This window comes from Polypterus senegalus, chromosome 5 (genome assembly GCF_016835505.1).
Source record: "Polypterus senegalus isolate Bchr_013 chromosome 5, ASM1683550v1, whole genome shotgun sequence".
NCBI classification, from domain to species: domain Eukaryota; kingdom Metazoa; phylum Chordata; class Cladistia; order Polypteriformes; family Polypteridae; genus Polypterus; species Polypterus senegalus.
The window spans coordinates 205921387-205948897 of record NC_053158.1 but is presented as its reverse complement, the minus strand read 5'-3'; the positions used below and the strand labels follow the sequence as shown (position 1 = coordinate 205948897).

The following is a 27511-nucleotide window of genomic DNA, read 5'->3' as shown; positions in this document are numbered from 1 at the left end:
ACCCAATAGTCTCTTTGTTGGTGTCTGAAGTACGTACCACCTATTATGGGCTAATTACATGTCATTATTTTGTCCAATGAGGTGAGCTTAATAATATTAACAACACAGTAATAATAATAATAGCATGGTTATCTATTGCAAGAGGGAGATGCAGTGCCTACTGATTGATTTGATGAGAGCATTACTAATGGCATTATTTTTCTTCTTATTATTATTAACTTGTTTAATTCTTTTGTTTTCACACCATCAGCCCAAAAACACATTAATTGGCTACTCCAAATACATCTTTCTTTTTAGTTTGCTTTGTTTTCATTCATTCTTGGGTGGCTGCCTTGTTTATTATAATAAAACAATATTTGTGTATGGATTTATTTATTGATCGAGCTCCTGTAAAAGGCCAATTTTACATTTAAAGACCATGATAGTGCGCTATATCCATTATAAAGTGTCCCTGAGGAGTATCCGTGCGTTTGCCCAGCGTTTGCCTGCATGCGCGCCCCCGATGCCATACTGGATTACGCGGTTCTGTTAATGGCTGATTGTGTCTGTCTGTCTGTCTGTGTCTCTGCCCGGCCTGCTTGTGGACTAATTACCTCGGCCAGGCGCTAATGAGTAGCGGCTGCTCTTCATTCTGCCGTCTTTGCAGTGCCTTTCATTGCGGTGAACGGAACAGACTGGAAAAAGAGCACAAACGGAGGCAAAAGTCAGCCATGGTAAATATGACTTACTTTCATATTCAAATAAGATTCAAAGCGGAGTATTAAGATGTATTCGGCTTTGCTTGAGGTGAACCGCTCAGGGTAAAAGTTTAAAAAGTGCAGGGCAGGCAGGCAATGTGTCGTGATCATTGACCTGTTTCATTAAAACGAGAGGTTTTGCTCATTTTTTTTTCCTTTTTGCTGTTTATACGACTGATTTTTCGACACATTAACCGTTAAACTTTTAAATTACTTCGAATATGTAAGACGTCACGTTACGTTATACATGCCTCACTCGTGGATTGTGTCACGCCAATCAATTAACGGAGCATGATGAATTTCAATGGCGAAATACGATCGGCACTGTGTGCCCTTCCTTAATTACATGTTCGAGTATATACGTGATTATTTTAAAACTATCAAGAAAAAGAAAACATGCAAGAATTAGCGATTTCCAATAAACCGAACGAAAAATGAAGCGCCACTTTTCTTTACCCGGGCATTTGCTATGCTGTCAGTTTGCTTGAAATGCTCCTGCGCTCACAAACTAATTCTGAAAGTTAAGCCCCGTCACCTTTGGGACATGTCAATTATTTCAGATTCTGGTTAGCTCCTTCCTAATTTTCAGAACTATTCGATATGAGGAGGGAAAACAGAAGTTGGAGCCTTACTTCATCTTGCCTTCACGAAAAGGGGCGTGGCTATGCGCGCAATTACACCGACGTCACCTGATTGGGCCCTTTGTCTTTCTGCTTAGAATGCAAACTTTGGCGCTCTAAATTAAGGAGCAATTTGGACAGTTGTTAATTAATATTGTTTTAGAAACAACATGAAGAAATCACTTTCAAAATACTATGCAAAATGGACAAGGTCTGTCCAGATATGATTAAAAAGAATTTTGTGAAAATAAGAAAAATTGAACTAGCTTGCTTTTGTGTCTTTTTATATAAAAAAGTTTGTTAGACCAAAAATATTAATATAGAATTTTTTTTTTTTGTTTGTTTAATAGTACTCCACATTTTCTTTCAAGTAATGTTTTTTTAACAATGGGTGACATGCAGGATAGATGCATTGGCGGTCCTAAATTGTTGGGCTGGTGCCCTGTCGGGGGATTTGTTCCTACCTTGCACCCTGTGTTGTCTGGGATTGGCTCCAGCAGACCCCTGTGTTAGGATATAGAGGGTTGGGTCATGACTGACTGGTAGTTCTAGGTACTGCACCACCGGGTGGCGTTTACTCTGTAGAGGAGCACAGCTTAACTCGGGTCAAGCTGGAATCGTTGCATCTGAAGAGAACATCAAGCGAATGGCCATTGAATGGTCAAGTCCTTCCATCGCCCGGATATAAAACGGATAACGAAATCTTCTCATATTCATTATTCCTATTTATCGTTCCTTAAGTGTATACAATTTGTGTCATTTCTTAATGGATTTCTTCATTGCTGTTGAATTGTATCTTCTTCTAATAAGTTTGACTTTCACATATTATTTGGCGTTTTAAAGTGCAATATTAGTTTGTATCCTCTGTTGTTAATGTCATCTTAATCCTATTTGAATATGTGTGAAGCGCTTTGGGGGGATGAGAAAAGCTCTCTATAAAGTATCCCTAATACATCCACAATCGTACAATTATTTCCCATACTTTAAATGGTTTTTGTGTTTATTTTTAAAATAGATTTCCAACTTTGTTTGAATTTCCTAATTTAAAAGAAAGATACGCAACGAAGACAATCAACATCTGTAAAATCCATTCATATTGCACTGATCTGTGAATTAAGTGTAAATCCACCTGTGCTGTTCGGTGCATTAGGCTGCAAGTCGCCCCCAATGTGATCAGTCCTGCGTGGCGCTCTCTGCCTTGTCCATGCAACATTAATGGCATGCAAGTCATCTGTGAACGTCCTCCGCCATGTTGTCCCTGCTTCCACTTCCCTTGGGCTGGATTCCACAGCGTGACCACCTTCGGTATCCAGTTCCGTTGCATGTTCAAAACGTGTCCGGTGAATCTGAACCTTCGTTCTGTGACCACTGCGGAGAGTGGGGTGCAAGTCCATTCAGCGATATACCTCTGCATTTGTTATTCAATCACAATCAATGACTTTCAAGATGCGCTGCAAGCACCATTGTTGCAAATAAACATTGAGTTTTCAGGCTATGGTCTTCATCATTTTTTTAAGTCTCGCAAGCGTAGATGGTGGTCGGAATGACGATTGAGGAGAAAAGCTGGTTCTTAGTAGGCAGAGATAGTGAAGGGGCCCCACAGACAGGACAGAACTGCTGAAAAGCTGCGGTTGCTTTGTTAATTTGACAAGTCGCATCACGCTCGATGCCACCGTTGGAGGCAATGACGCTCCCGAGGTACTTCTGTGAATATTTGCCAATATCGTTTTGTAAACTCTGAAAATAGAAAAGAAACACAAAGGAGAAAATCCTTTTGGTGGTTATGATGCCCATTGAAAAGGAATGGACAGAAGAGCTGGATTATGAGAATTTAGTAGGAGAGTTTGCTGCTGGGAAAGTAAGGAAAATTGTGAAAATCTGCTCTGATTATTGCAAACTAAACAGTAAGGGTGCACTGCATGATAACATGCAGTGAATACACTTGACCATACACATGTTTAATGATTTAACACTAGAATTACAAGAGCCAATGAAAAAACTTGTAGATCTGTCCCACCTTAAATCACTTCTCACCTTTCCGTCGGCGTCTTTTGTCCTTTAAATGCGTTGATAAGCAACAAACGGCAAGCAGTCTGCTATCACATCCCCCACCCCGCACAGTTTTCTCAGCTCAGGTCTGTTGACCTGCGTGTCAGTTGCTTGGAGTTGTTTAGAATGAGAAGTCCAAGCTAAATGACACCTTTTATAAATACTATCTCGTTATTTGGGACACTTGCATTTCACGTGTGTTCCGCGTCTGCAGCGATCTTTGTGAACACGTAGTTAAAACAGAAACGTTTTTCATGTTTAGTTAATAATTGACAAAATGTAGACATGAAGTGTATAATGTGTGAAACCTGAAGTCCAAATATCAAAGAAAAACTTTCACAAAAGGTACAAATATAACAGAACAAGTGTGCTTCTATTCAAGAATATAACTGCAGAAAAACAACACGCATTAGGGTGCGACATTGACACACATTTACTACGACTGCTTCGGTGCTGCAACAGTATTAACACTTGACTGGTAATCAAAACTTCATGGGTTCAATCCCCGACGAGTCCGTTTTGAGAAGTGAGCTGCTTTTACTCTCACTGTTTTAGAATAAAAACATACATTTGATTTCAGTCTGTAACAACTGGTGTAAATGTATGATACTTGTAAAGGTTAGCTTAATTTATTTTATTTTTTTTTTATTCAGTTTCATTTACGCGCTATAGCTCTGCATTCTGTAGGAAGTAAATAACATTTGATCTGGCTTTTATGTACAGTAGGTAACATATAAATGTTGATGTACAAGTATAACAAAACAAGTGCACTTTTATTCAAGACTATAACCGAAAGTCACAAGTACACTGCAGAGCTTCCTGTGTTTGAGTGACACGGGCCTGCTCAAAAAATACACGTGTAATGCCACGAAAAGTGCGCGCAGACACTTCAGTTCACAAGCATTGGTACGAGAATGCAGTCAGACTTCTTTTTAGGGCACATACACCACCCAGATGTTATTTATTTGGATTTATTTACTGCCTACAGAGTGCAGTGCTAGAGCGCATCTATGTGAGAACAGCAGTGTCAGATGGTCGGGTAGGATTGTGAATGCGACTGAGAGAATGAAACTGAATAAAAAAAAAAAAAACAAAACAAAGCTAACCTTTACAAGTATCACACATTTACACCGGCTGTTGCAGACTGGAATCAAATGTATGTTTTTATTCTAAAACAGTTAGAATAAAAGCAGCTCACTTCTCAAAATGGACTTGTCGGGGATCAAACCCATGAAGTTTTGATTACCTGTCAAGTGTAAATACTGTTGCACCACCGAAGCAGTCGTAGTAAATGTGTGTCAATGTTGCACACTAAGGGCTCATTTATACTTCACGCGACGCATGCTGCAGCAGACGCTCCTGCTACGCAAGCGTTGAAGTGTTTATACTTGCGCACGTACTTTACGTAAATCTGGAGGAGTCCACCAGGTGGCAGTGTGAGATATTATCACGGTGAGAACATGTTTGGCTTCTCTGTGTTGTGAATTGCCTAAAACACCTATTAAATTCCGATAACACCTTACCGCAATATCTGTGAAAAGGATGTTTATTGATTAAATCCATCAGTCCAGGGATGTGTCCATTCCAACAAGCATTGGGCACGACTGAGAAACAATCCCTGGACAAGGTCTCCGCTCATCGCAAGGTGAATACAAGCACACATACACTGGCGTCATTTTAGCGGCACCAAATCTGCTTATCTTTGGAAGGAAACCGGAGCACAGTGTGGAATACAAGCAGGAAATACCAGCAACGTAACTCCCTGCGAGACAGCAGTGCTATCGCTCCACCACTGTGACACCCCCATGTGTGTAATTATTAACAGTATTCATTATTTAAACGAAATTATATGTAAAATGTAACATACACACTTTAATGCATTTCATCATGAAAGTGATATCAAGTATGAATCTAAAGATTCTAAATGCGCAGAGAGTTGGAATATCAGACATTTAATTTGTTCTGTCTGGCGATCTATTGCTGCTTTCCGCTGCTGTCAGGTCCAAGAAGCTCGTAGCGATTAAAGACTGGGATGACGTTTACGACGGTCTGCTTTAATAATAAAGTAAACTACGAGGTTAAAGTGGACAATTCGAGATTAAAGCCGAAATTTCCACTTTAATCACAAAATACACGTTTTCACCGTGTCCTTTATTTTTTTCTCAGTGGTTCAAATATGACGCTATACATTATGTTGCTGTTGTTAAGTTGCAAAAATAAAAAAATTAAAAAAGATGACACAAAAGATGGTATGTGAGACTTTTAAAATGTATCGTGTCATTACATTCGGGAACTATCTACATGTGACAGAAAGCCTCTATGCCGATCCTACGGGATGTATGCTTCGATGTGGTGAAGCAAAATGCCGACATACAAATACATTCGTGGTGCTTTTATATTCAAGCGTCGCATATTCCCGATCGTAATGACACGATACATTTTAAAAGTCTCAGTGCCGTCTTTTTTTTTTTTGCAACTTCACATCGGCAACATAATGTATAGCGCTGTATTTGAGCCACTGAGAAAAAAATAAAAGACATGGTGAAAACGTGTATTTTGTGATTAAAGTGGAAATTTTGGCTTTAATCTCGAAATGTCCACTTTAACCTCGTAGTTTACTTTATTATTAAAGCAGACCGTCGTAAACATCATCCCAGTTTTTAATCGCTACGAGCTTCTTGGACCTGACAGCAGGTAAAGTAAAAAAATAAAAAGTAGACGGCACAAAAGATGGTATGTGAGACTTTTAAAATGTATCGTGTCATTACGATCGGGAATATGCGACGCTTGAATATAAAAGCACCACGAATGCATCTGTATGTCGGCATTTTGCTTCAACACTTTGAACCATTCATCAAACAGCAAAGCGCGCACATCGATCCCCGAAGGATCTCCATAGAGGCTTGCTGGCACATGTAGATAGTAAACAGAGACTCTGACGTCACGTTCCGACTTTTAGCACACTGCACCCCCCGACTTTTTGCTGGTACTGCAACTCGCGCACGCGTCGGTTAAGACCATTTGTGCAAGATGTCAACATCAACGAACAACTCCAACAGCAAAGAATGAGGTGGCCCAGCCATATATGCGGAATGGACACAAATGGGCTACCACACAGACTCCTCTGGAGACAGCGACCCACCCAGTAGAGGATACAACAGGCTGCACCAGAGAAAACATGGACCAAAAAAGTTGAGGAAGATCTGAAAATCCGATGACTCAACCTGACCCAAGCCAGAACCATAAAGCATGTAAAATTATCATGAAGTGAGTCCGAAATCCTGTGGAACACACCGCAGCATTCTGATTGCATGGCCAACCTCATCTGCCAGGTCGGAATTGGGGAGAGAGAGAGAATGTAAAGTTCACTCACTCACTACTTCCCATTTAGTGAAAAAGCTGAAATTTGGCAGGATGGCACATATGAGGCAGTAGGTATCCAGTGAGATAGATAGATACTTTATTAATCCCAAGGGGAAATTTACATACTCCAGCAGCAGCATATTGATAAAGAACAATATTAAATTAAAGAGTGATAACAATGCAGGTGTAACAGACAATAACTGAACTGAAGAGTCGCATAGTGTGGGGTCTCCTCAGTCTGTCAGTGGAGCAGGACGGTGACAGCACTCTGTCTGGAGATGATCCTATTCAGTGGGTTCCCCATGATTTGACAGGAGCCTGCTCAGCGCCCGTCGCTCTGCCACAGATGTCAAACTGTCCAGCTCCATGCCTATAATAGAGCCTGCCTTCCTCACCAGTTTGTCCAGGCGTGTGGCATCCCTTTTCTTTATGCTGCCTCCCCAGCACACCATTGCGTAGAAAAGGGCACTCGCCACAACCGTGTGATAGAACATCTGCAGCATCTTATTGCAGATGTTGAAGGATGCCAACCTTCTTAGAAAGTATAGTGTGCTCTGACCTTTCTTACATAGAGCATCAGTTTTGGCAGTCCAATCCAATTTATCATCCAGCTGCACTCCCAGGTATTTATAGGTCTGTACCCTCTGCAAAGTAACCTCTGATGATCACGGGGTCCATGAGGGGCCTGGGCCTCCTAAAATCCACCACCAGCTCTTTGGTTTTGCTGGTGTTCAGGTGTAGGTGGTTTGAGTCACACCATTTAACAAAGTCCTTGATTAGGTTGCTATACTCCTCCTGATGCACACCACCATAGCAGTGTCATCAGCGAACTTTTGCACGTGGCAGGACTCCGAGTTGTATTGGAAGTCTGTATGTTGGCTGAACAGGACTGGAGAAAGTCCAGTCCCCTGCGGCACTCCAGTGCTGCTGACCACAATGTCAGACCTGCAGTTCCCGAGACGCATATACTGAGGTCCGTCTGTAAGATAGTCCACAATCCATGGCACCAGTTATGAGTCTACTCCCATCTCTGTCAGCTTGTCTCTAAGGAGCAGAGGTTGGATGGGGTTGAAGGCACTAGAGAAGTCCAGAAACATAATTCTTACTGCACCACTGCCTCTGTCCAAGTGGGAGAGGGATCGGTGTAGCATATAGATGATGGCATTCTCCGCTCCCACCTTCTCCTGGTATGCGAGCTGCAGAGGGTCGAGGGTGTGGCGGACCTGTGGCCTCAGGTGGTGAAGCAGCAGCCGCTCCATGGTCTTCATCAGATGTGACGTCAGAGCGACATTTATTTCTATAGAATATTTTTATATGAAACAAAAATAAGATTAGGCAATACTAAGTGACAAAGAATAAAGTATGGTCAGATGGATAAGAGAGAGAGGAACAGAAAAAAAAAATATCTGCAGGGGTTCCAAGGCCAAGAGACCACCAAGCCCCAACTGGGCATTCTACCTAACATAAATAATCTAAATCAGTCCTAATGCCGCTCCATGGTCTTCATCACATGTGATGTCAGAGAAGATATTTTAATATCAATATTAGGAGTAACCCCACCCAATAGTAAAATCTCATTACCCCAAAATCTCAAAAATGCTTTAATGGAGTTAATTGAACTTTGTTGTTGTAGAAAAAGCAAAATGATCGAAAACATCGATTTGTCAGGATTTGTTAACATGGTGCTAACTTCAAGTTCTTTGCTGTGCTGAGGGTGTGCTTTATGCAAATTAGAGAGTCATCAGAAGTGATTGATGGGTCACACAGAGAGCACCTCTAACCAATAGGGTGGATGGATGGATGGATGACTGAAGGTGGGGTGCTGTTCTGGGGTGTCATTCATAAAACACTGTGGATTTGAGTGTGAAAATATGTGTGTGCTAATAAAATGGGAAAATTACCATATGTCAAAAAAAATGAGATTTATGAGACCTGCTGTTCACACATTTCTACACAGTTGACCTTTTTATAAATCACAATTTCACTTTAAGAAGTGAGGATGTGTAGCATCGTTGAATGGTGACTCGCGATTGTAATTTGTTCAGTTTGTGGCCGTTTTCTAACTCCAATTTCTTGCTCTTTGTGTTTGCCTCCTCTTTAATGACAGTACTTTTTTTGGCATTTGGTGTTTCGATCATTTTGGTTCTTTTGGCATTAGATCCTGGGGCAGATCCAGCATTAGGCCCCAGTGGGTCTAAGCCTGCCTAGTTTTCTTCAATGATCCACTTTGTAGCTTTGTTTATTTATTTATTTATTTAATAATTATTATCATTATTATTAAGAAGATGAAAATTAGCTTCTGCTGTATGCATCTCCCTTGATTGTAATATCGGTTATTATACGCTTGCACAGCCACATCACCTGTGCTAACTTTATCACTATAAGGTGGTCGAGATCTAATTATGCAATTTTCATTACGCTATAACAACTTATTAAGTTTATTACATAGAAAATCACCCGAAAAATCCCAGACCATTGACAAGTGTGCGAACTGACGACATGGAATCGTCCCCGCATAAATCAAAATCATCCAGACGATCTGGATCTGCATAATTAGATCTGGACCACCCTGTAGAAACGTTTAACTTAAGTATTTGGAAAGCACATATATGGGTGGTAATTATGATGCCTGCATAACAAGGTTTAGAAAATACAATCGGCTTGCCAATCACAGCCACTCAAAACTTGTAAAATTACAGGAGGTTATCAACTACTAACTTGCTGAAGTTACTTCTATTCCATTGCGCCCCACCAAATTAATTTGTATGCTTCACCGAAAAGAGCCATTTAGAAAGATCATTGATGAATCGCATATCACTAGTTAGGCTTGTTGAAGGGATATGTAAATGATGTCTCGATAAGCGGCCATTTTATGTTTTTATTAGTGAAAGGACATAAACAGTGTGGCAGATCGCTGGGGCCCATGCCCGGCCCGGATGCCCCTTCAGTATATGTTCCGGGGGGGAAACCTTGGGCTATTCAATACCTCCCCCAAAGGCACTAGATGGCAGCCCCTTTGGGTTGCAGCAGTGCCTTGGACTCCTGCAGGGCTTAATGGGGTGTTGGAGTTTGTCACAGCCTTGTTGGGCCCTGCAGGCACCACCAGGGGGTGCTGGACCTTCTGAGCCCTTATGGGCAGTGCATTCGCCACACACGGAAGTGCAGCCGAAACTTGGCAATCGAGCGCCTGGCGCACTTCCGGGTGCCTTATAAAAAGGAGCTAGCAGCCACTACTCAAGAAGCTGGTGTCGGGAGGAGGGAGGCCAAGCTGCCAAGGAGGAGTGGAGGACTTAAGAGTTTATTTGGTGGTTGTGCTTTTGCGGGACTGTGTTGTGGCTGATGGACGCAGGGAAGATGTGGCCCCCAGCTGAAGAAGAAAATGAAATCCTTTCTGGTTTATTTTAACGTGCCTCCGTTGTCCGTCTGTTTCGGGTCGGGCGCATATATAGCGCCTTGATCACAACAGAAGTACAGAATGTACCAGAGTCTGAAAATTTCGGTGATGCCCCAATGGCGAATGAAAACCCCACTGCTACCCCACTTCCTATCGATACATATTACTGAGTGTGTGCTGGAAGATTTACAACCACCAAGCCGGAAAATGTCAAAGGATCGGCCAGGTGACGGATTAGTGGATATTCATAACCCAACAACTCAATTGCTTTTAAAGTTAATTTATAATTCTTTTTTTCATTCTTGTACATTTATACAAGACTCACTACTCGCAGCGCTCAGCAATTGCAGGTTAAGGGCCCAACAGAGCAGAGTCCCTTTTTTTGGCATTTACGGGATTCGAACCGGCAACCTTCTGATTGCCAGTGCAGATCCCTAGCCTCGGAGCTAATTCTGTTACAGCTTTATGGCTCATTGATACAAGAGATAACAACACCGTGTGGGTGGAATACGGGCTATCAAAAGATGCAGTTATTGGCCTTTTTGTACTAATCTTTATGAGGGGAGATTCACTCGGGTATTCAGAGACTAGAAACGTGCATATCCTGCGTGTACGTGTGTGCAAATTGCAAGGAATGACAAGACAGTAATCCATTTTCCTGTTTGTAATCTTACTAACCACAGTCCCCAGCAAAGACCAGTAATAGTAAATATGGTTTTAGCTGTTCTGTCTCTTGCCCTACACGTACCTTCAGCGCCTCTCCTGCGTGTTTACGGGTATTTGAACCTCTCTGGACTGGCAGTCCCTCTCTTGAAAAGACTCCGTCATTATTTTCATGGTGCCTTTCTCGACTCTCTTGGCGTGCCTCATGCGCCTTTACTCCTCCTCGTGCGTCTCACGTTGGCTTTGGTGACTCGACAAAAGAGGAAGTGCTAAACTGACCAATCGGATTGCTCGGAGGGACTGGACACACAGACCATTTAGTGTTCTGTTATATAGTAAATTCTATTCAGAAGTATAATTAATTATTATTGTAATGGTTTGTTTTGCGTATTATCAAAGGCTAGGCAGTCAAAATACTTCACTATTTGTCAGTGGGTTTAAAAATATGCAAACAAACGTTCAAACTAGACATGCAAATAAAAAAAAAAAAGTTTGTATCATTGGACTTCTAATCCCCATCCCATTGAATGTATATTTAAGAGTAATAAAAATAACATTTGACCCACCCGTGACAAATTTAGGCCCATCCTAATATGAAATGCTGGTGCCGTTACTGATGAGACCTTAGCCTTTTCAGACTTCCTTTTCTCTCAACAACAACATTTATTTCTGTTGCACATTTTCATACAAATTATGCAGCTCAAAGTGCTTTACATGATGAAGAAAGAGAGAAAAAAGACAAAATAAATGAAAATTAGAATTTAGAATAAGGGAACACTAATTAACAAAGAAAAAAAGTAAGGCCCGATAGCAAAGGAAGAAAAGAAAAAACACACAACTTCCAGACGGCTGGAGAAAAAATTAAAATCTGCAGGGGGTCCGAGGCCACGAGACCACTCAACCCCGTCTAGGCTTTCTACCTAACTAACATAAGTGATCTCAGTCAGTCGTCATGGTATTCAGGGTTCTCATGGATTACCTTGATGATGATGATGATGATGGTCATGTGGACGTCTGGCCTTTAATCCATCAATGTAGGGACATCACGGTGCTTTGATCAGGTGCTGGTGGCACAGGTGGCCACTACAGAAAACCAGAAAAAGAACCAAAGAGAAAGTAGAGGTTAGTATGGATTTTGGAGCCACCAGGAATGATGATTGTGACGATGCGAGTTCGACTCCATCCCCCTATTGTTGTTCAGGAGCCCTTGAACCCAACACCGTCGATAATGTCACCGAGATGAGCTGACACATAGGGACAAATCTCTCAAGGCCAGGGGATATTCCATAAAGTGCTTTATTCAAAAACAAAAAGTGCAAAAGTGCAGCGTCAAAGTTCAATAAATAAATCCATAAAAATCAAGTGTCCAGTGGGGTTAAAACCATCAACAATAAATAAATCCTTTAAAATCTAAAGGTTAAAAATATAGAAGTTAAAACGCAGTCTCTCACACCCTTCTTGTTCTCTGGCCCACCTCCATCACTCTCTCCCCAGCTCACCATTACTTGCAGCCGCGGAGATCCAACAGTCACGAGCTCCTTCTGTCAACCTCCGTCCGTCTCGGACTCCATCAGGAAGTCACTGCCAGACCGACGAGGCTGGCTCTCCTCCCGTGATCTTTCGCGCACCCGTAGTCGCTCCTCAGATCCAGCGGGATGACACCTCTCCTGCTCACCCCACTCGCTAATTGTCAGTGGGGCGAACTAGCCCCCTAGAGCGCCTCCATCTAACACTCCTTCGCGGGGCCCCCGCTCGTTCTGTCTCTCTCTTAAGGTGGCCAGATCATCCAGCCTAGACTGCCATTGCCATACTTTAACCTCCTTCTCACATCGTTCTACCTCCTTCCATTTCTTTCCCTGATTTATCTCTTTTTTTTTCCACGATTCCTGATTTATCCCTCTCTCTCTGCCTCCGTGGGCACAGCCTCTTAATTACACACCGCAGGAAGCCAATGAGGCAAACAAGAGTGACCGCACCCTCACGTGCAGGTACGACTCGCTCCAATCACCCCATTAACTCCCCGCGGTTGTGCAATCGCGCCCACGGAGAACGACACGGCTATACGGATTTAAAAAACCTGACTTTTTTCAGAAGCCGTGGACCCGCTATACCACAATGATAATTCATTGAATATACAGAGCATCAGGATTAAACTAAGATGAAGCTCTGAGAAAGCCATGTTCCAGTAATGTGTTTTCAGCAGTGTTTTAAAGAGCTCCACCATATCAGCCTGGCGAGTTCCTACTGGCAGGCTATTCCAGATTTTAGTTGCATCACAGCAGAAAGCCACCCGCCTCACCACTTCTTTTAAGTTTCACTCTTGGAATTCTAAGCAGACCCTCATTTGAAGATCTAAGGTTATGATTTGGAGTGTAAGGTGAAAGACATTCAGAAATATAAGATGGAGCAGATTATTGAAGGCTTTGTAAACCAGCAGCAGTATTTTAAAGTCAATTCTAAATGACACAGGTAACCAGTGTAGTGACATCAGGACTGGGATGATGTGCTCGGATTTTCGTTTCCAAGTTAGGATTCTAGCAGCTCCATTCTGCACTCGTTGCAATCAATTTATGTTTTTTTTTTGGGTAGTCCTGAGAGGAGAGCATTGCAGTAATCTAGTCGACTGAAAACAAAAGTGTGGATTAATTTTTCAGCATTATAAAGTAATAAGAGGTCTAACTTTTGCTGTATTTCTTAATTGGAAAAATGCTGTCCTAGTAATCTGCTTAGTATGTGATTTAAAATTCAGGTCAGAGTCAATAGTTACCTCTAAATTCTTTATCTCCGTCCTGATTTTTAATCCGAATGTATCAAATTTATTTCTAATAGCCTCATTATATCCATTATTGCCAATCACTAAGATTTCTGTTTTCTCTTTATTTAGTTTGAGAGAATTATTACTCATCCATTCAGAAACACAAGACAAGACATTGTGTTAGTGAATCAAGAGAGTATGGGTCGTCGGGCGCTATTGATAAGTACAGTTGTGTGTCATCAGCATAGGTATGGTAGCCTACGTTATGCCCCGAGATAATCTGACCCAACGGAAGCATGTAAATCGAAAAGAGCAGCGGACCAGGAAAGAGCCTTGTGGAACACCATATAGGACATATAGTCATGTGACTATAATTGCCAAAATTTACAAAGAATTTTCTACCTGCCAGTTAGGATTCAAACCAATTGAAGACACTGCCAGAGAAGCCCACCCGTTGACCTCTCCTGGTCCAACACTTTTCCAGTTCTTATTGCCAAGGCTTTCAGAAAACATGAAAAAAGGTCTACCTCTGTGAAGGTGGGATATGAATTCTCTAAATATAAACTTGAGGGGAGTTCCTGATGTTGGTAGAATTTTTGTATTCCTCCTTGACTCCTTAATGCCATCCGTGACCTGCACATCGGTAGACACACAGCAGGTATGGTAAATCAGAGGTCTTCTGTTCATTGATCTCCTGGGATTTACTAAGACTGTTTACTTTTCCTTTCATTCTTTGAGCATAGCGGGTGTAGATGATAATAAATGGCTGGATGATTATTTTGCTGTTTTGTCATTTCAGTTTGAAACAATTTTGGAAGATTTTTCTTTTGAGAAAATTGCCGAAGCGCTCCAGCAGGATAAGGCTTGCAAGACCACAACAAGCCGGTTGGATAAACTGGCCAACAAGGTGTGTACTCGTCAAATGTATGCCTGTGATTTCAGCCCATTCGGTTCTTTATGTACAACAGTTGGGCTTTATTTCATTCAGTTCCTTTAATAGCAATGGACTATCACAAAGTACTGCATTTCCCAAATATGTAAAATTGATCAAACTCTTTTAATCCTACGCCAAAGAGTGAGAACAAGATTCTATCACTCTGAAGTTTTTCATCCCTTTTACAGGCACAGTGGTTTACAGTTACCCTCTCTTCTAAAGGGCACCTTTTTGAGTATTTAGAGATTTTTAAACTTTTTAAAGACCTGAACCCAATCTATGACGATTGCAGGCTGGAAAGCCTGCCTTTTGCGTTTGGGTGAAGGCTGCCTGGGGTGAGGCCTTTTTTTTTTTTTTCCCCCTGACACAGGCCTACTGATTCTCTTGTCTGGATTTTGTTAGTTTTGTGGCCTGTGCTGCTTCTTTTGACCATTTTTGAGTTGCTGCATTGGACCAGAATGAAGGTACAGGTTTGAATATGAGCATATTGTTTAACCCTCAAACTGCCACATACTTGGGGGTGTGGGCATTAGGGTCTCTGTTGCCCCGTGAACTCAACAGACAGATACTCCGGACACAAGGTTAAAAGCACTAAGTAGAATTTTTTTCTTCTTTTCTTTTCAATAGTGCCTTCAAAATACCACATCTACCAACTCGCAATAAATCAATACAATAAACACAATAATTCTCCTCCTCTCCTCCCAGCAGCTCTGTCACACTCCCTCCCAACTCCATCTCGCTTGCTGGGTCTCCCATAGTCCTTTTATATAGTTCTTGACCCAGAAGTGTGTCTCCTCTTTTCTTCACGTAATTTGTCAGCACTTCCGGGTCATTTTTCTTCAGCTCGGAAGTATTTCTGTCCTTCCGTCCCCATTACTTGGGAGTACATCCGGGATATATGTCTCCCTGCAGCGTCACCTGGCAGCACCCACTGTACCCAGTAGGGCTGTGAAGCCAAACTCCACCTCCCATCGTGCCCTGCAGGAATCCAGGGCACCGCTAAGCTGCAGGGACAGTGCGATCGAGTGTCCTGGGTGTGTTGGCCGGGTTCAGCTGTCAGCCATCCATCACAGGGGTTAATGCACCCCTGGACTCCAAAACCATTTTTGCTGCACTTTTAAGTAAAAGTCACAATTCACAAAGAAAGTGTGAAATTTTAACGGAACATATATCTTTTTTTTTTATCCAAAGAGCATTATAATTACTGCAACAGTGATCATTTTACACACTGCCAATGAACTGTAAAAACTATTAAGAAAAACTACTGCAACAATCTGTTATTATATGTAGAAGGTGCAACTGACGCCATTGATGAAATTCAGTAAATCATTGAGCCAACTGCGCTTGAACTGCCCACACGAAGAACACACAGAGGGAAGCGCTGATGCTGGCGGGCTATTCTAGTGCAGCGGCTCAATCCCACGGACAGTGAGGCGGCATTGGCCATGAGCTAGCTGCTCAACAATTATATGGCACTGACTGATCAGCTCTGGTTTGTTGTCGAATTGCACTGAGACGCGACTATAGCTGGTTCCAGTATTCAATGAATATATGTCGTTGAATATACTCGGCTCCGGCGTGCTGGCAAATTGCATTGGGAACCGACTATAGCCAGGTCTGGTGGTTTAAGGGTTAAGGTCCATGATCTGCAATTCAAATCGTATGCATTTATCCAAAACTCCACATTGTCCTTCCTATTCCAGTGCCATTTCACTCTGTGATATTGTGCACAAAATAAAGTTGTCTGCTTAGTCAAGATTTTTAAGTAAAATTGACGTTTCCCAAAAGCTACCACATTGATTTTCCTACAAAGCCTTTAAACCTTTTTTTCCTCCCCTGCCTTTCTATTCTGTTCTGTGTTTATGATTTCAGGAGCTGGATAAAAATGACTTCAAGAACGTGTCCCTCATACTTAAAGGTGTCATTTACTTGTGTACAACGGGCACACCGGATGTCCTGCAGTCCCTAATTCAGCAGGGACTTGTCATTAAGATAAGTATGCCAGCTAAACGTTTTCCTAATGGAAGTTCTCATTCTGGGGAGAATCCCTGCAGCACAAGGTGAAGGGTTAACTCCTTTGCAATAAATGTGATGAAATGTGAAGTTGCAATTGAATTGTGAGCATATGCTGATCTGAATATGTTGGCTACCTGGACTGGCTGTTGAAAGCATAGAGTGTGGAACCTTGGGGGCTATTGTTAATGTTCGCCTATTAGTAATGACTAGTTGTGGTACCCACCTGAGACCGGTAGAAATCAAAGTAATCCACGCAGATCTTGGTGTTAACGTTTGCACTGCACCATCTGTTGGAATGTATTTTGTATTGCATGTAGTAATTGAGTGCATTCCATTGTCCTGCTGACAGGCGGCAGATCAAACACATTTGTTGTAATAAGTAGCCTCACAGGTCGTCATCATCATCATAGAGTGCTGTAAGGTGACACGTTAGGCAAAAATATTCAGGGTGGGCCCACATGGACTGGGCAGAGAGAGGGGGTGCAGAGATGTCCTTGGATTTTCAGAACAACAACAACATGTACAGTGCATCCGGAAAGTATTCCCAGCGCATCACTTTTTCCACATTTTGTTATGTTACAGTCTTATTCCAGAATGGATTCAATTCATTTTTTTCCTCAGAATTCTACACACAACACCCCATAATGACAATGTAAAAAAAGTATACTTGAGATTTTTGCAAATTCATTAAAAATAAAAAAACTTAGAAATCACATGTCCATAAGTATTCACAGCCTTTGCCATGAAGCTCCAAATTGAGCTCAGGTGCATCCTGTGTCCCCTGATCATCCTTGAGATGTTTAATTGAAGTCCACCTGTGGTCAATTCAGTTGATGTGACCTGATTTGGAAAGGCACACTCCTGTCTATAGAAGGTCCCACAGTTGACAATTCCTTTGATTTCATGCTTGGTTTGTGCTCTGACATGAATTGTCTGTAGACCTCCGACACAGGATTGTCTCGAGGCACAAATCTGGGGAAGGTTACAGAAAAATTTCTGCTGCTTTGAAGTTCCCAATGAGCACAGTGGTCTCCATCATCCGCAAGTGGAAGAAGTTCGAAACCACCAGGACTCTTCCTAGAGCTGGCCGGCCATCTAAACTGAGCGATCGGGGGAGAAGAGCCTTAGTCAGGGAGGTGACCAAGAACCTGATGGTCACTCTGTCAGAGCTCCAGAGGTCCTCTGTGGAGAGAGGAGAACCTTCCAGAAGGATAACCATCTCTGGAGCAATCCACCAATCAGGCCTGTATGGTAGAGTGGCCAGACGGAAGCCACTCCTTAGTAAAAGGCACATGGCAGCCTGCCTGGAGTTTGCCAAAAGGCACCTGAAGGACTCTCAGACCATGAGAAACAAAATTCTCTGGTCTGATGAGACAAAGATTGAACTCTTTGGTGTGAATGCCAGGTGTCACGTTTGGAGGAAACCAGGCACCGCTCATCATCAGGCCAATACCATCCCTACAGTGAAGCATGGTGGTGGCAGCATCATGCTGTGGGGATGGAACTGGGAGACTAGTCAGGATAAAGGGAAAGATGACTGCAGCAATGTACAGAGACATCCTGGATGAAAACCTGCTCCAGAGCGCTCTTGACCTCAGACTGGGGCGACGGTTCATCTTTCAGCAGGACAACGACCCTAAGCACACAGCCAAGATGTCAAAGGAGTAGCTTCAGGACAACTCTGTGAATGTCCTTGAGTGGCCAGACTTGAATCCGATTGAACATCTCTGGAGAGATCTTAAAATGGCTGAGCACCGACGCTTCCCATCCAACCTGATGGAGCTTGAGAGGTGCTGCAAAGAGGAATGGGCGAAACTGGCCAAGGATAGGTGTGCCAAGCTTGTGGCATCATCTTCAAAAAGACATGAGGCTGGAATTGCTGCCAAAGGTGCATCGACAAAGTATTGAGCAAAGGCTGTGAATACTTATGGACATGGGATTTCTCAGTTTTTTTTATTTCTAATAAATTTGCAAAAACCTCAAGTAAACTTTTTTCACGTTGTCATTATGGGGTGTTGTGTGTAGAATTCTGAGGAAAAAAATGAATGTAATCCATTTTGGAATAAGGCTGTAACATAAGAAAATGTGGAAAAAGTGATGAAGCGCTGTGAATACTTTCTGGATGCACTGAATTTCTATAGAAAAATTTTATATGAAACAAAACTAAGATTAGGCAATACTAAGTGACAAAGAATAAATTATGGTCAGGTGGCTGAGCGAGAGGAACAGGAAAAAAAAAATCTGCAGGGGTTCCAAGGCCAAGAGACTACCAAGCCTTAACTGGGCATTCTACCTAACATATATAATCTAAATCAGTCCTAATGGATTTCAGGCTTCGCGTGAAAGAACTTGAAGAAGGTGAATCATCCTAAGTGCAGAGGGTATGGATGTGTGTGTGTGTGTGGAAAAGAGCAAGAGTGAGAGTGAGGATCAAACATTTAAAAAGCAGCACTAACAAGACCCCACTCCTCTACATGAGTCCATTTCCTTGGGTATGTGGCTGTCAGACAAGTCTTGGGAAAGATTCTGGTTAGGATCGGCTCCCAGAGTTGAGAAAAGTGAGTGCTTATGGTGCTGCGTCAGAGAGAAAAAAGGAGCTGAATGGACGGAGATGTGGATGGTTGTAGTGGAGGCAGCGGTACTGGAGGATGACTGAGGAAGGAGATGACCGCCTGTGAGGGAGCAAGACTCTGAATGTACACTGTAAAATAGCACCAAATGAACATTAATATTTTATTATACACTACAACCACCAAATGATTGTCTAAAACGTTATGTCAGCATCATCATCATCATTAAGCCGTGTAAGTCGCCACACTGACTGCCAACATGATGAAATGCCGCCATTGTTCTTAGTTTTTGGCAGCTTGTTTTGAAGCTTCAAGTGATGATCCAAGGGATGCCAAATCCGCTTGTATGATGTCATCCCAGTGAGTTTGCGGCCTGACTGGTTTCCTCCTTTCTTCCATCAGCTTCCACTGTATTAGTTGCTATTGTATTGTGGTGTTATCCATCCACAGTAAATGGTACAGCCTCTGTAAGCGCGTCTGCTTCTGGTTCAGCTGTTCTTGTGCACACTTCAGTATTCGGAATTTTCGTTGTCCAGTTACTCCTGAGGATTCGCCGTAAACCTCGCTTGTCAAATGCATCTGTGTTTGACGTTCTGTGACTTTTGTGATTGACAGCTGTAGGTCCGTACTGAGACCACAAGTGCATTATAGAGCCGTAATTTTGTGATGGACAGCTGTGTCGTGATCTTTCCAGATTTTATTCACCATACCAAAGGGTGGCGGTGGCGACCTTGTCCAATCTGGTAGTCACTTCTTTTAGTATCGACAAACCGAGATGTCTGAATTTATACACAATTTCAACAATCTTGCCCTCGCGTAGGGGTAACTGCATGGTGTTTACATTGTCTCACAGTTGGCAGATGAGCATAGCTTTGGTTTTGTCATAGTTGATACTTCAACCCAACTGCAGCTCCAACATCTTGGAGATACTCGGTGGCAGCGATCATTCCATGTATAGTTCAATGTCGGCAAAATCCAGATCGGACCAGAAACACGCTGGGTATCTACTGCACCTTCATGGCCGAAGTACCATTCTGGGTTTGTTGGCATCTTGGGACACCTTTTAGTACCCAGTTGATTTAAGATGACAAACGGCAGAGGGGACCAAACTCGTCCTTTCCGCAGACTAGCAACTATTTTGAACCACCCAGACGGCCTGTTTTCAGCTCCAACACAACATTCAGTTTCTTCATATGTGTTTTTGATTAGCATGATCCGCTTTTCCAGTAATCTGTACAATTTAAGTGCCACCAACAGAGAAGCCCTATGTCGTGAGTCAAATGTGGCCTTGAAATCAACGTACTTCATTGCACACAGGAGTGGAAACTCGCTGCACTTTTCAATGATATTTGATGCAGGATGAGTAGTTGATCTTGGCAGGATTGACCAGGTCTGAAACCCACCTGGTGGTCTCGTGACCTCTAAACCAAGGCAGTTTTAAATCTGTTGAGTAGCCCCTTGGCAAAAACTCGACCAGCTACATTGAGTAGGCAGGTTATCTCGATATCTTCATGCAGTAGTCCACACCAAAAGCACAAATGCAAATGGATGTTCGTAAATGTCTAATTTGTGTTGTATTGGTAAAGTGTTAGATTGTGTATTCTAGATACTGATCATGCTGATGACTACACCAATATAGCCAGATATACAAGTACACATTTGTAACATTCTTTAAATTGTGTTCCAAAGATAAAATCACCCAATCATGAGCTGCTAAAAACAGTTCTAGCCTTCGAGTCCCAAGGTACGACTGAAACCTGAGCAAAAGCATGGGGAGAACACACGGGGTACAACAGAGATACAGGCCAGTGGCACTAGGTACAAAAATGGCTTTACCTGTTGCCAAAAAGAAAATTTATTTTAGACAAAAAATTGCATTAAAAATATATTATGGGATATTGAAAGAAATGGATTATAAACTCCCTGCGTGGAGTCTGCATGTTCTCCCCGTGTCTGCGTGGGTTTCCTCCCACAGTCCAAAGACATGCAGGTTAGGTGGATTGGCGATTCTAAATTGGCCCTGGTGTGTGTTTGGTGTGTGGGTGTGTTTGTGTGTGTCCTGCGGTGGGTTGGCACCCTGCCCTGGATTGGTTCCTGTCTTGTGCCTTGTGTTTGCTGGAATTGGCTCCGGCAGACCCCCGTGACCCTGTGTTCGGATTAAGCTGGTTAGAAAATGGATGGATGGATTATAACAATTAAGTTCAACAGGCTTCGAAAATGTTAACATCACCTTGAGTTTTTGAGGTGAGTTTACCACCGTCCAAAGACATGGAGGTTAGGTGCATTGGCGATCCTAAATTGTCCCTAGTATGTGTGGATGTGTGTGTGCCCTGCGGTGGGCTGGCACCCTGGCCGGTGGTTTGTGTGTGACCTGCAGTGGGCTGGCGCCCTGCCGGGGGTTTGTTTCCTGACTTGCGCCCTGTGTTGGCTGGGATTGGTTCCAGCAGACCCCCGTGACTCTGTAGTTAGGATATAGCAGGTTGGATAATGGATGGATGGATTACAACTTATTTTTTTTTTTTGGCACAACAGCACCCTCTGCTGGGTGATGAGTGGCAGCGCCACAGCTGCTTATGATTGAGACTCTGCTGGAGCTGCAGATCAAAGCACACTAGAAAGATGATTGCAGAGAAATATACCGGAAAACGCACAATTTGATCTCGCAACATTGTTTGTGTATTATAACCGTAATGGTTGATAAAATTAAGTGTATTAAGTGAAGTTTTAGTTCACCCATTAAGTTTTTGTATTTGCAACTCTTCCCCCAATGTTTGTGGCGATGACTGAGAAAAATAATCTCTGAGCCCTTTCTTATTGTCAATGGTGATGGACAGGCTGACAGGCGAGATTAGACAGGAGTCCCCATGGACTGTGATGTTTGCTGATGACATTGTGATCTGCAGGTCGAGGAGACCCTGGAGAGCTGGAGATATGAAGAGGAGAGGAATGAAGGTCAGTAGGACCACCAAGACAGAATACATGTGTGTGAATGAGAGGGAGGTCAGTGGAGTGGAGAGGATGAGGGAGTAGAGTTGGCAAAGGTGGATGAGTTTGAATACTTGGGATCAACAGTACAGAGTAACAGGGATTGTGGAAGAGAAGTGAAGAAGAGAGTGCAGGCAGGGTGGAGAAGAGTGTCAGGATTGATTGGTGACAGACGAGTACCAGCAAGAGTGACCGGGAAGGTCTACAGGATGGTAGTGAGACCAGTTATGTTATATGGGCTGGAGACGGTGGCACAGGAGACGGAGCTGAAGGTGGCAGAGTTAAAGATGTTAAGATTGCATTGGGTGTGACGAGGATGGACAGAATTAGAAATGAGGACATTAGAGGGTCAGCTCAGGTGGGACGGTTTGGAGACAAAGTCAGAGAGGCGAGATTGCGTTGGTTTGGACTGTGCAGAGGAGAGATGAGGGGTATATTGGGAGAAGGGTGCTAGGGATAGAGCTGGCAGGTAAGAGGAGAAGAGGAAGGCCTAAGAGGAGGTTTATGGATGTGGTGAGAGAGGAGATGAAGATGGTTGGGTGTGACAGAACAAGATGACGAGGACAGAAAGATATGGAAGAAGATGATCTCCTGTGGCGACCCCTAATGGGAGCAGCTGAAAGAAGAAGAGAAGTAATAATAATAACCTTTACATTTATATAGCGCTTTTCATAGTGAGTGGGGAGCCACATAAACCACTAATAATGTGTAGAATAATGTGAGAATCCCAAGGCGTTTCCAGGCCAGCCAGAAGACATAGTCTCTCCAGCGTGCCCTGAACACCTCACCAGGGAGGCGTCCAGGAGGCATCCTGATCAGATGCCCGAGCCACCTCATCTGACTCCTCTCGATGCGGAGGAGCAGCGGCTCTACTCTGAGCCCCTCCCGGATGACTGAGCTTCTCACCTTATCTTTAAGGGAAAGCCCAGACACCCTGCGGAGGAAACTCATTTCAGCCGCTTGTATTCGCGATCTCGTTCTTTCGGTCACTACCCATAGCTCATGACCATAGGTGAGGGTAGGAGCGGAGATCGACTGGTAAATTGAGAGCTTTGCCTTACGGCTCAGCTCTTTTTTTTTTTCAACACGACAGACCGATGCAGAGCCTGCATCACTGTGGACGCCGCACCGATCCACCTGACGATCTCGCGCTCCATTCTTCCCTCACTCGTGAACAAGACCCCGAGAACTCCTCCACTTGGGACAGGATCTCTCCCCCAACCCTGAGTGGGCACTCCACCCTTTTCTGGCTGAGGACCATGCTGATTCTCATCCCAGCCGCTTCACACTCAGCTGCGAACCGATCCAGAGAGAGCTGAAGATCACGGCCTGATGAAGCAAACAGGACAACATCATCTGCAAAAGCAGTGACCCAATCCTGAGTCCACCAAACCGGACCCTTCAACACCCTGGCTGCCTAGAAATTCTGTCCATAAAAGTTATGAACAGAATCGGTGACAAAGGGCAGCCCTGGTGGAGTCCAACTCTCACTGGAAACGGGCTCGACTTACTGCCGGCAATGCGGACCAAGCTCTGACACCGTTGTACAGGGACCGAACAGCTCTTATCAGGGGGTCCGGTACCCCATACTCCCGAGCACCGCCCACAGGATTTCCCGAGGGACACGGTCAATGCCTTTTCCAAGTCCACAAAACACATGTAGACTGGTTGGGCAAACTCCCATGCACCCTCCAGGACTCTGCTAAGGGTGAAGAGCTGGTCCACTGTTCCGACCAGGACTAAAACCACACTGTTCCTCCTGAATCTGAGGTTCGACTATCAGACGGACCCTCCTCTCCAGAACCCCCGAATAGACTTTTCCAGGGAGGCTGAGGAGTGTGATCCCTCTATAGTTGGAACACACCCTCCGGTCCCCCTTTTTAAAGAGGGGGACCACCACCCCGGTCTGCCAATCCAGAGGCACTGTCCCGATGTCCATGCGATGTTGCAGAGGCGTGTCAACCAAGACAGTCCTACAACATCCAGAGCCTTAAGGAACTCCGGTATCTCATCCACCCCGGGCCCTGCCACCAAGGAGTTTTTGACCACCTCGGTGACTTCAGTCCCAGAGATGGGGGAGCCCACCTCAGAGTCCCCAGGCTCTGTTTCCTCATTGGAAGGCATGTTAGTGGGATTGAGGAGGTCTTCGAAGTACTCCCCCAACAACCCACAACATCCCGAGTCGAGGTCAGCAGCGCACCATCCCCACCATATACGGTGTTGACATTGCACTGCTTCCCCCTCCTGAGAAGCCGTCCGAAAGTCGTTCTCCATGGCCTCCCCAAACTCCTCCCATGCCCGAGTTTTTGTCTCGGCAACCACTGAAGCTGCATTCCTCTTGGCCTGCCGGTACCTATCAGCTGCCTCCAGAGACCCACAGGACAAAAAGTCCTATAGGACTCCTTCTTCAGCTTGACGGCATCCCTCACCGCCGGTGTCCACCAACGGGTTGGGGATTGCCGCCACGACAGGCACCGACCACCTTGGCCACAGCTCGGTCAGCCGCCTCAACAATAGAGGCACGGAACATGGCCCATTCGACTCAATGTCCCCACCTCCCTCGGGGCGTGGTTGAAGTTCTGCCGGAGGTGGGAGTTGAAGCTACTTCTGACAGGGGACTCTGCCAGCCGTTCCCAGCAGACCCTCACAACACGTTTGGGCCTACCAGGTCTGACCGGCATCCTCCCCCACCATCGAAGCCAACTCACCACCAGGTGGTGATCAGTTGACAGCTCGCCCCTCTCTTCACCCGAGTGTCCAAGACATATGGCCGCAAGTCCGATACACGACCACAAAGTCGATCATCGACCTGAGGCCTAGGGTGTCCTGGTGCCAAGTGCACATATGAACACCCTTATGCTTGAACATGGTGTTCGTTATGGACAATCCGTGATGAGCACAGAAGTCCAATAACAAAACACCGCTCGGGTTCAGATCGGGGGGGCCATTCCTCCCAATCACGCACTTCCAGGTCTCACTGGCATTGCCCACGTGAGCATTGAAGTCTCCCAGCAAAACGAGGGAATCCCAGAAGGTATGCCCTCTAGCACGCCCTCCAGAGACTCCAAAAGGGTGGATACTCCAAACTGCTGTTCGCATACGCACAAACAACAGTCAGGACCCTTCCCCACCCGGCGGAGGAGGCCACCCTCTCGCCCACGGGGTAAACCCCAATGAACAGGCTCCAAGTCGGGGGGGCAATAAGTACGCCCACACCTGCTCGGCACCTCTCACCGGGGGCAACTCCAGAGTGGTAGAGAGTCCAGCCCCTCTTAAGGAGATTGGTTCCAGAGTCCAAGCTGTGCTGTGAGTTCGACTATATCTAGCCAGAACTTCTCGACCTCGCGCACTAGCTCAGGCTCCTTTACCTTCAGAGAGGTGACATTCCACGTCCCAAGAGCCAGTTTCTGTAGCCGAGGATCAGACCGCCAAGGTCCCGCCTTCGGCCACCACCCAACTCACACTGCACCCAACGTCCTGGGACCCTCCCATAGGTGGTGAGCCCATGTGAAGGGGGACCCACGTTGCCTCTTCGGGCTGTGCTTGACCGAGCCCCATGGGTGCAGGCCTGGCCACCAGGCGCTCGCCATCGAGCCCCACCTCCAGGCCTGGCTCCAGAGGGGGGGCACACTGAACACACATTACCTTTTAAGGTGGTGAAGGGGTGAGAGATAGTTAGCCAATTAGAGACAGGGGGTGGTTAGGGGGTCAGAATGACCAGGCCGTCGTGGGCAATTCATCCTGGACGTTGGGATACACTCTATTATTTTTACTAATGATGCCCAGGGATCTTTTATGACCACAGAGAGCCTGGACCGCTGTTTTACATTTCAACCAAAGGATGCGCCATTTTTACAGCACAGTGTCCCCGTCATTTCACTAGGGCATTGGGATCCACATTCAGACCACAGGGCAAGTGCCCCCTGCTGGCTTTGCCAACACCTTTCCCAGCAGCAAAAAAAGGTTTACTTTTATATCTGGCATGTTCTTCATCATTTTATAAAATCTAAAACTCATTTTGGGGGGCTTTGTGAGTCCTCAATTCTGACTTTTAGTTTTCTCAGTTAAAGATTCCATTTTGTTTCTCTGGTTTTTGATGGCTTGACTCAAATTTTTGACTTTTTATTTTTGTCTCGTGATTTGGCCTTGATAACTGTGTGGCTGACGTCTCAGTTTCCAACTATTTTCTTTTTGCCTTTGACTTCATCTTTGTCTCCTGGTTACCACTCAGATATTCACGCTAGCTTGCCCAGCATAATACTCCCCTCGTCTCTTATCTTTTTGATGTGTGGTGGGTTATTTTTGCGACTATTTTCCTCTGGCCTTACCCAAATTCTGTTTGTGGTATGAATGTGTCTTTGTGTTTTCATTTTTAGTTCATTTCTACCTTCCTCGTCTGTTGTTTAAGTTTATTCTCTTGTCAGAAGTGTTGTGCCTGTGCCTTTTTCCACCAGTTTGTAATGAGGGTCTTCGAGTGTGACCTGTAGGTGCCGTGTATTCGCCCTCTCTGACTGCCTCTGCTCTTTCCTCAGATGAAGTGAGTTTCTCCATTGCTGTTGCTGTTTGACTCCCCTTTTGTGTTTCCCTGTTCTTCCCTACAAGTTTTCATTGACCTTTTGATTTCCCTCCTTCAGGATCTTGAACTTTTTTGCCGTTTTCTCTTTTGTTTTGTTCTACTTCAGTCAGGTACTTTTGGGATTGCCTGCCTTTGTTTTAATATTTAGGCTACCTGTTTGTAAATCTTGCTTTTTGCTGTCGCTGTGCTTTGAAACTTTCCTAGTTGTTCTTCGGACCTGATCGTGCTTCGCTTCAGGTGGATGACCTGTTCGAAAGGGCATGTGGTGTGGCTGCTGGCATAATCACAAAGATCCAAAAATGTTTATTTAGCAATTATCTACGTTACCAGTCAAAGACAATATTTGTCTCTTGCCTTAAGTGTATCCTCAGCGTTTCTCCTACACTTTTCCTCTGTACCCTCATGTGTCTGAATCTCTCGTGCCCGCTGCTGCTTCTCTCAATACCATCCCATTAAAGCCCACTCCTCGGGCTCTGTCGTTTAGAGACACGTTGTTGGTAATGGTAGATGGACTCCAATACCCAGTGTGAAAACGTCATTCGTAATCTTGCAAATACTTCTGGGTCTCGGACAGAGAGACTCTGCGTTCCTCCTACGCCCTTCCTTGCTATTCTTGTGTATCTGAAGCTCTCCTGTCTGGCAGTCCCTCTCGCAAATCCATTTAAATGAGCAGTGAAAGACCAGTCAGATTGTTCAGAGAGATCAGACACTCACATTTACAGTGGTGTGAAAAACTATTTGCCCCCTTCCTGATTTCTTATTCTTTTGCATGTTTGTCACACAAAATGTTTCTGATCATCAAACACATTTAACCATTAGTCAAATATAACACAAGTAAACACAAAATGC

General features: G+C 44.3%; 1 protein-coding gene across 1 annotated transcript in view; it reads left to right on the top strand.

Moving 5' to 3' along the window:
- Nucleotides 1-418: 418 nt before the first annotated feature.
- The window catches only part of sycp2l (synaptonemal complex protein 2-like), a 139738-nt gene continuing 112645 nt past the window's right edge, over nucleotides 419-27511 (top strand). Inside the window, exons 1-3 of the mRNA XM_039754207.1 lie at nucleotides 419-713; nucleotides 14381-14488; nucleotides 16388-16507. Coding sequence (XP_039610141.1) covers nucleotides 609-713; nucleotides 14381-14488; nucleotides 16388-16507 — 333 coding nt within the window. The 5' untranslated portion in view covers nucleotides 419-608. The remainder of the gene's footprint in view (nucleotides 714-14380; nucleotides 14489-16387; nucleotides 16508-27511) is intronic.